At 33.3% G+C, this 9,353-nt stretch overlaps 1 protein-coding gene across 1 annotated transcript; it reads left to right on the top strand.

Moving 5' to 3' along the window:
* Nucleotides 1-3,933: 3,933 nt before the first annotated feature.
* On the top strand, nt 3,934-4,887 carry LOC109259549 (olfactory receptor 6F1-like). Its single transcript, XM_019437148.2, has one exon. The coding sequence runs from the start codon at nt 3,934-3,936 to the stop codon at nt 4,885-4,887; it is 954 nt and encodes a 317-aa protein (XP_019292693.2).
* The last annotated feature ends 4,466 nt before the right edge of the window (nt 4,888-9,353 follow it).

Genomic DNA, 9,353 nt, shown 5'->3' with positions numbered 1-9,353 from the left:
CCACATATGAACACTTAAGTTTCATTGTAATGGTCAGTGAACACATGAAAAAAATCTATCATTAATTATCAGAAAATTTCAAAGTGAGACATAAGATACCCTACACACTCATCAGAACATCTAAAATTACATAGGGACAATAATAAGCATTGGTGAGAATGTGCAGAACAGAGCTATCACTACTGGGGAATGTTAAATGGCACTTACATATAATCTTGCAATTATACTCATTGCTATTTATTCAAATAAAAGGAAACACATTTGTGCCAAGGATTTGTACATGAGAGTTCAAAGCAGCTTTATTCTTCTTAAACCAAAATAGGAATGGACATCAAAATCTGTAAAAGTTAATGGATGATTAAATTTTGCTATATTTATTCAAGGGAATACAACTCAGCACTAAAAAGAAATAGGCTTATGAAATACATAAGCAGCATAAATTCAATCTATAATTTATTATACTGTATGAAGTAAGTCCAGCACCAGAAATATATGCTTTACGATTGTGCATATATGAAAACCCAGAAAAAAATAGCTAAGCTATGATACCAAAAAGGAAAGCAGTGATTACTTGGTTCTAAATGAAAAAAAATAATAATAATTGAGTGCATGAGGCATGAGAAAACTTTCTGAAGACTATATACCTTGAATGTGGTTGTAGTTACATACATTTATATATTTGCCAGAATATTGAAATCTACACTTATAATAGGTGTATTCCATCATATACCAAATATAGTTCCAAAATTTATTTTAAGTTTACCTCTCATCACCTTTTGGAAAATTATTCTCAGTGAGAACATAACTAATACCTTGGTACAGTATTTGGCATCCTTAGATAATTAGCATTTTTCAAGTATCTCCTTGGTGATTTCCATTTACATGTTGATAACCACTGTTAACAGTTTCATTCTTTATTAAATAAGTGATTTTCTTGGGATTTTTGCATACAATGTGAGTTTTTAATATATATATATATATATATATATATATATTTATTTATATGCATATATGTGGGATTACCAATGTTCACAAAGCAACATGATGAACAAAACATACTTTTTCTTGAATAATTTGAACAAGCTCAAACTTATACAGTAAATTCCCTTATTATAACATATATGAGGATACCACCCAGACTTATTTTATTTAGTTATTTAGATTATAATTTTCTTACCTTCTGATGCAAAGTTTGTCAGATTTTCATACACTTTGCATATATTCTCTATGGTCTTGTACTTAAAACTTCTGTGAAACAGCTTAACCTTGGAATCTACATAATAGGCAGCATTGTGTTTTACATACTTAGGTAATGCTTTCTTAGTTATTTGTTATAAAATGATTCCAAGTCAGTGTTTACTTTTGTCTTTTTTTTTTTTGTACTCTGTTATTAAAAAAACAAACAAAAACAAAAAAAAAAAAAAAACTTTTCGATGCTGATCTAGTATGTACTTTGCAGCCAGGGAATACTATATTCTGGGCATGCCTATGGTGGCTGAAATGTTGAAAGATACAATTCTATACTCATAAATGAATGGTGAATACCACAGGCAGTAGCAACTAATGAAGCCACTCAGAAGGCTATTCCTTCAGTTTCTATAAAGACCTTTTTAATGTTTTTCATAGTTGCTTTGTTTATTCTTTGGTCTTAACTGGAGAGGCTCTGATACTATCCAAAGGGAAGTCCTCAGGGAATCTACATGGAAGCCACAAGGCAAATTTCCAGACCTCAGTGTTAATTAAATTCTAACACTTCTCACAAGGGCAATTTCAGACCATGCTTTTTTCTGCACTCTGGCTATTGGGTATACAAAATTTGAGAAAAAAATACACACAGGGAATATGTTGTTTATTGCATAGATGGTATAAAAGGGCCAATAAAATAGCAGGGCGATTACTTAGCTTATTTCCCTTATGGACAAACTGAATGTAGAGTGCTCTAATATACAGCTTGCTGAAAAGAAACATTTAAAGAACATTTAACTAATAAAATTCAATTCCTGAAAAATAACTGAACAGAATAAAGGCTGTGAGTACACCTGGGATATGCTCTGTACTATGTTTCACTTGCCTAGATAGTAGTAGAGTTACTTAATAGTACTTTTATAATTTTGGATATTTCTGCAGTATGGGACAATATTCTTTCTCAGACATTGATTTGGCATGTAGAATAGGCAAGCATAGCTTATAAATCAAAACCACTATAGGGATGCCTAGGTGGCTCAGTCTGTTAAGCCTCCTGACTCTTGATCTTGGCTTAGGTCATGAGTTTATGGGATCAATCCCCATGTCAGGTTCTGCACTGACAGCACAAATCCTGATTGGGATTCTCACTCTCTCCTTCTGCCCCTCTGGCATTCATTCTCATTCTCTTTCTCAAAAAATAAGCTTAAAAAAAACATAATAAGTAAATTTCAACAATTTATACGTTAAATTTTAAATTTTGAAGAATTTTAAACTATTAAATATATAAATATATATAATATAAATTATATAAACATATATAAACTTATAGACATATAAAATAATATAAACTAAATATATAAACTAATCTTAAAAACGTGTAAGTTTATCTTTGTATTTAAATATTTTATTTGTATAAAAGCATTAAATGATTTAAAATTAATTTTTTCTACCACCAAGTTTCCTCCAACAGTTATATATAACATGTGTAACCCTATTTTTGATAAAGGCAGAATTAAATAACCATGATAACTTTTAAAAAGAGAAAAGGAATTTTTTCTCTTTGGGATGATATAGACCTGATTCTTTTGCCACAGCTCTATTGATATTCTTTTTCAAACAGTTATTTATTCATTTTATATTAATACTAGGAGAAAAATGTCCATTAAATAATTATTTTATAAAAGCAATAAAAAATACTTTGGACTTTTGATCTTACACTTATCATCTAAATGTTAATATTTTTCTTATGGAAATAAAGAATCAACTCAGGAAAAATGTTTTTAAAATAGTCCCACTTCTTTCCTCCAACTGTTTTCTTAAATTATAAATTCTAAGCCTATTTTTTTTATATTTTGGCAGAAAAAGTTAAAAAACTACAATTCTGAATACTATATTGTACACTTAGTAATATCTTATATTAAATGTTATTTCACATTAATGATTCAATGGAAACAAATTCTACGTTCCTTGAAGAATGAAAGAATTTCTGACATCAAAGTTATTTTCTTCACTGTTCCTAACTTATGCAGGAAAATTAGTGAATAGAATGACTCTAAAAATAAAAAAAAGTCAAAATTAGGAAGTTTAAAAGAATACTTACAAAAAATTATTTCCACACAATTGTAGAACCTTACTCTCTTATTTTCTGGAGATAGAAGTTACTTGTCTATCAATCTCCAACCAAACCCTAAATGACGGTGTATAACAGGGGTCACAAAGTTAATACATTTATTGTCATAAGACAATAGCTATGCCTACGAGTTCCATTATAAGAGTTCCACCCCATCCACTAGCTCCTGATCTACATGTTGCAGATCTAACCTTCACCATTTTCTAATGCAAGTATGTGAAATAGTGGTGGAATAAAGCCATGTTCTTCCAGCAGCCACATTTGATGTATTAGCTGGTACTATGGTCTTTTAAAACAACCTACCTTGTTGTTTTAAGTTACATCACTTAAAGGGATATAACTGTGAGAAATATATTTTCTAGCTCAATTTCTTTCCTTTAAAAGTGAATTATTATACTATTTACTATGGAAAATTATTTTGTAAATCAAATGAACTAATTCAGGGAAAATTTTTATAAAAATTCAAAATGTTTCTTTTAGCAATTAATTTTTATTATTATTGAGTCTAGGTTTATAATGAAATAATGAATAAATAAATAAATAAATAAATATTCCATTCTTGCTCATATGTCATATTCTGGACTTGTTGGCTTATTTCAGATCAGAGACAATGAGATATGGATGGAACAAACCAAACAGCAGTGACAGAGTTCATTTTTCTTGGGTTTTCTAGTGTTCTCTATCTGCGGCTCACCTTGTTTGTGATATTTCTCACTGTGTATCTGCTCTCCCTCATGGGAAACACTCTTATTATTTTCATTGTTCTCACGGATGTCGCACTCCAAACACCCATGTACATTTTTTTAGGAAATCTGTCATTCCTGGAGATCTGGTACACCACAGCCACGGTGCCTAAGTTGCTGGCCACCTGCCTCGCACAGGTTGTTACCATCTCTGTTTTTGGTTGTATAACCCAGTACTACTTCTTTTTCTCCATGGGAGCTACAGAGTGCATCCTGCTCGCAGTGATGGCCTATGACCGGTACCTGGCCATCTGCAGCCCTTTAAGGTATTCAGTTCTCATGAGTCTTCGGGTGTGCCTGCAGTTTTCAGCTGGATCATGGATTGGGGGCTTCATTGCCCCTCTGCTACCTACTATACTCATCTCCCATCTAAGCTTCTGTGGCCCCCAGAAGATCAACCATTTCTTTTGTGACTCAGACCCCATTTTTAAACTGTCTTGCTCTGATACATTTTTGGTGGAGGCCTTGGGCTACACATGTACATCTGTTGTGATTCTAAGTTCTTTCCTTCTCACTATGTTTTCCTATGGATACATTGTGGTCACAATAATCAAGCTGTCTTCCCAAAAAGCTCAGAGGAAAGCTTTTTCCACATGTGCCTCCCACCTCACTGTGGTCACCATTTATTATGGCACCATTATCTTTGCTTATGTTCGCCCTCCAGCCAAGTACAACTTCACTATTGGTAAAGTGATCTCAGTGTTCTACTGTGTGGTCACTCCATTGGTAAACCCTCTCATATACACCCTGAGAAACAAAGATGTGAAGAAAGCTTTCAGAAAAATTCTAACAAGAAAGAGATTGCTTTTGACCAGAAAGATGCAATAAATTTGAGAAATATTTTTAAATAATCAGTTTAGAATGGGTTCCCAAGTCACACTTGCAAACAGGAAGAATTAAAAATTACATATAAAATTAATATCATTTAATATGGACATTTTGGGTTGAATTCTACTAAAATAGAATTGTATAACTGCTCTGCTTTAATGTCAGTGCAATGCCACAGTGATAGAGGTAACTCAAACTTTCTATTCACAAGAGATTCACAACCAGAAAATAGCCTGACTTAATTCCATGTGATATTTAATTGAATGTTTTCCTACTTTACACCTTAATAGTAGGTAAATAGTTGTTTTAATTAAATGATCCAGTGTTATACCATCTGATAGATGGGCTATTATAAATGTGTCAGTTTTTACCTCAAAATAACTCAATCAATAAATGTTGTTAAAAACATATGATGAGCTAGGGACTACATTTAATTGGTGTTTATATAATTGTGGATATAAACTGAAATAGATACTTATTTAGAAGACTTTGGGTAATTAACTTTTTCTGGATGATAGAAATAGTAGAAATATATTATATTAATTTTTTTCTTGATAATACAACTGGATCTTAAGATATTAGCAGAGGTTGTGGGCACTTGGGTAGCTCAGTCAGTTAAGTGGCCAACTTTCAATTCAGGTAATGATCTCAGCTCCTGAGGTTGAGCTCTGCATCAGGCTCTGCGTTGACAATTTAGAGCCTGGAGCCTACTTCAGATTCTGTCCCCCCTCTCTCTCTGACCCTTCCCTGCTCATGCTCTGTCTCTCTCTCAAAAATAAAATAAAATATTTAAAAAATATATTAAAAAATAAATAAAAGGAGAAAAATATATGGACTTATTAAATATTTTTTATGTGCATATATAGGAGTGTTTAAAAGGAAAATGAAGACCCAAAGAAGCTGTTGGGCCCAAAAGCTTACATATCATTTTAAACGAACAACTATAACTTGTTGGGATATGCCAAGAACAAGGGCTTTGACTAGTATTAGTAAATTGTGGGTGAGTGCCCACCAAACCTATGGGAGGGACTAAAGAATGATTAGTGCCATTTTAGTAGGTTATTCCAACCTCAATAGCTAAACTGCAATAAGTGTTCTTGGGACAGGGAGGGCATTTTTCTTATTGGAAATATTATGATTTGCTTTTAGAAAGAAATGGAAGGTCAGAGAATCCTTCCAGCATCTTCTATTTCTCAAGTACTTTCAGCTCAAAATAATCAAAATGACCAAATGGCATTTTGGGGGTAGCATATTTGAACCCCTCAAACCTGGAGATACTTCCTTATTCCATTAATGTAGTAATCATCCCGAAGTAAAATTTCTTGGAAAAGTGTATATCTAAGTATTCCATTTATGACTTTATTCATCCAATGGCTCTAACTACGTTACTTATTTTATTTTCTTTTATTTTTTTTCTTTTCCTTTCTTTTCTTTTTTCTTTATTTTTCTTTTCTTTTCTTTTCTTTTATTTTCTTTTATTTTCTTTTATTTTATTTTATTTTATTATTTTATTTATTTTTGTTAAGGAAGCCAGAATCTGGGGGTGGTTTTGTGTATTTCGTAAAGAAAAATGTGAGTCATTTAATTCAACTGCAATTTAAAGACACACAAAAGAGGGGCGCCTGGGTGGCTCAGTCAGTTAAGCGTCCGACTTCGGCTCAGGTCACGATCTCGCGGTCAGTGAGTTCGAGCCCCGCGTCGGGCTCTGTGCTGACTGCTCAGAGCCTGGAGCCCGTTTCAGATTCTGTGTCTCCCTCTCTCTCTGACCCTCCCCCATTCATGCTCTGTCTCTCTCTGTCTCAAAAATAAATAAATGTTAAAAAAAAAAAAATTAAAGACACACAAAAGAAGCTTGCTTGGTCCATTCATTTATTTTAATTATATGCATTATTTTTATAAACTTTTAGAGCTTCCTTTAAAAAACAACAGCAAATATGTTTTCATAGGAAAAGGGAACATTTGGTTATAAAAATAAGCATCACATTCCAGTAGGTAATTCTCATTAAAGCAGATTATCATGAAGTCTCAAAATCTGTGCTGCTGGAGATTAAAGAGTCAGATCATAAAAAAAGGCAAATGTGAGTCAGTGTACAATTATTTCTAACAAGACAATGTCAATACAGAAGTTAAAAATATTTCATTTTGTATATAAAACCAGAACAGAATTTTAAGAAATTTCACAGAATATAAAGGAGACAAGAAATATTTTATATAGAGAAGAGTTACTTAGAATTTCTTTGATGAATCTTGACAGTTTATTTATGAATACAGGTTTCACAAAATAAAATAACAATGTATATAAAGGTATCTTTTATAAGTAAGCGATTTCTTGATTAGGAAACTGTAAACATTTTTCTTGTTTGGCTCTAATGTTTCTTGTATAAATTAACTAAAATAAATATTTCCTGTAAATTTTGAAAGTTTCTGTGTAACTGATTATTTTCTTGTAAAACAAGCTTAAATTATGGAAGTTTTTATGTAAAAAAACTTAACTCAGTTGTATTCTATTATTATTAACAAAACAACACACACACACATCATATGTAGTGGTGATGTGGGAAACAAGAGGCAAAAAAAAAAGTAGATAAAACTAAATTTCTTTTGAGAAACAGAGGCAGAAAGAAATGTTTATAAAATTAAACCTCCTTGTACCCTGCAGCCCATTGATAAATACTACAGGCAGAGTCAAAGATTTCTCCAAGAACTCCCTACAGTTAATGTTCCCTCTCAATGTTAATGCTTTGATAGAGGGAAAAACAACCTTATCTTGACAAAAGCCAGGCCGCCAATCCTGTAAGTCGTCTTTAGCATGTGAAAATCCTCTCGGAAACTTTCCCTCCTGTTTACCTATCCAAACTTCCAAGTATAACATCAGTCAATCCTCACATTTCTAGGGCAGCATTTTCTGCCCATGGATACTGTGCCCATGTATTAATAAAACCACCTTTTTAAAAATATTATTTATTTATTTATTTTTAAATGTCCACCCAAATTAGTTAGCATATAGTGCAACAATGATTTCAGGAGTAGATTCCTTAGTGACCCTTACCCATTTAGTCCTTTCCCCTTCCCATACCCCCTCCAGTGCCCTGTTTGTTCTCCATATTTATGGGTCTATTATGTTTTGTCCCCTTTCCTGTTTTTATACTATTTTTGTTTCCCTTCCTTTATCTTCATCTGTTTTGTCTCTTAAAGTCCTCATTTGAGTGAAGTCAAATGATATTTGTCTTTCTCTGACTGAAGAATTTCACTTTACCTAATACCCTCCACTTCCATCAATGAAGTTGCAAATGGCAAGATTTTATTCTTTTTGATTGCTGAGTAATATTCCACTATATGTGCATACACACACACACACACACACACACACACACATACATATATATCTTGAAAGATTAGAGAAAAAAAGGGGGGGAGAAAAAAAGGAAATCGTTTGAAAATTTGTAAAAATGAATACACTGAAGTAGACTAAAGTGAAATGATGGAAATAAAATAGAATTTGAAAAAAAAATTACACAACAATAAAGAATATAGTAAAATATAAAGAAAAATATTTTAATAAAAATTAAAAATAATGTTTTTTTTCCTCTTTCTGTATTCAAGAAAAAGAAAATAAATGAAAATAGAAAAAAAAGTAAAAAAAAATGAAAATTGAATAGACGGACCTGCTAACAGACTAAATACGACTGAAATTATTTTGTTTTACCCTAGAAGTCAGACTATGAAGAGCTTTATTGTCCATAAACTAATCAGGCCATGAGACTTCTGTTTGTGAAGAGCAAGATTGGCCCAGTTGGGCGGGGCTTAGTGTAAGGGCTCCGTTTCCACTAGATGGCGCTGCTATCCTACTGGGGGGGGGATTGTTGTGCTGCTCTTAGGTGCATATGTGTATGCTGGGGAGCTTTGAGAATGGCGTCAGACCGTTCCTCAGTCTTTATTGTCAGAACTCTGTTCTCCCCAATCAGCAAACGCACACCCATCCTTTGTCTTCAGCTTTTGTCCACTTCCTGCTTTTACACTGTCCATGACCAAGCCCCAGGTAGTACCTCTCCCCCGAGTTTTGACTCAGATGTGGCTACCTTCCCCGGTCCCCCACTTCTGAGGGTCTGCAACTTTGACGCGTTCCATCCCTCTGCAAGGATCTGAAATCATTTCAGATACCCCATAAATTCACCTGAAGACTGAGAGAACAAACACTACAGCTAAAAGGAGGGAAGAAGCCACATTGAAGCAGGTAGGAAATATGGAGATGTGGTTTTGGGGAGAAACAGATCTTGGGTGCTACAGAGAAACAGAGATATCTTGTTTGCAGAAAAAGGCCAGAGAGAGAGAAGCACACAGGGGAATGCAATGGGAGAATGCTTTCCCAAGGGCATTGGTTGGGAAAATGAGAAGAGTTGATTTTTTTGTCAGTTCTTGCAACCAGGAAGACTGAAAGACTGGAGTCTTAAAGGTCTGAAGGCTTG

Source organism: Panthera pardus, unplaced genomic scaffold, assembly GCF_024362965.1.
Source record: "Panthera pardus isolate Hobbes unplaced genomic scaffold, ASM2436296v1 HiC_scaffold_1, whole genome shotgun sequence".
Taxonomy (NCBI): Eukaryota; Metazoa; Chordata; class Mammalia; order Carnivora; family Felidae; genus Panthera; species Panthera pardus.
This window is presented reverse-complemented; position numbering and strand designations above follow the sequence as displayed.

Excerpts from the sequence above, each read along its gene's own strand:
- LOC109259549 (XM_019437148.2), top strand. The coding sequence starts at position 3,934 with ATGGATGGAACAAACCAAACAGCAGTGACAGAGTTCATTTTTCTTGGG.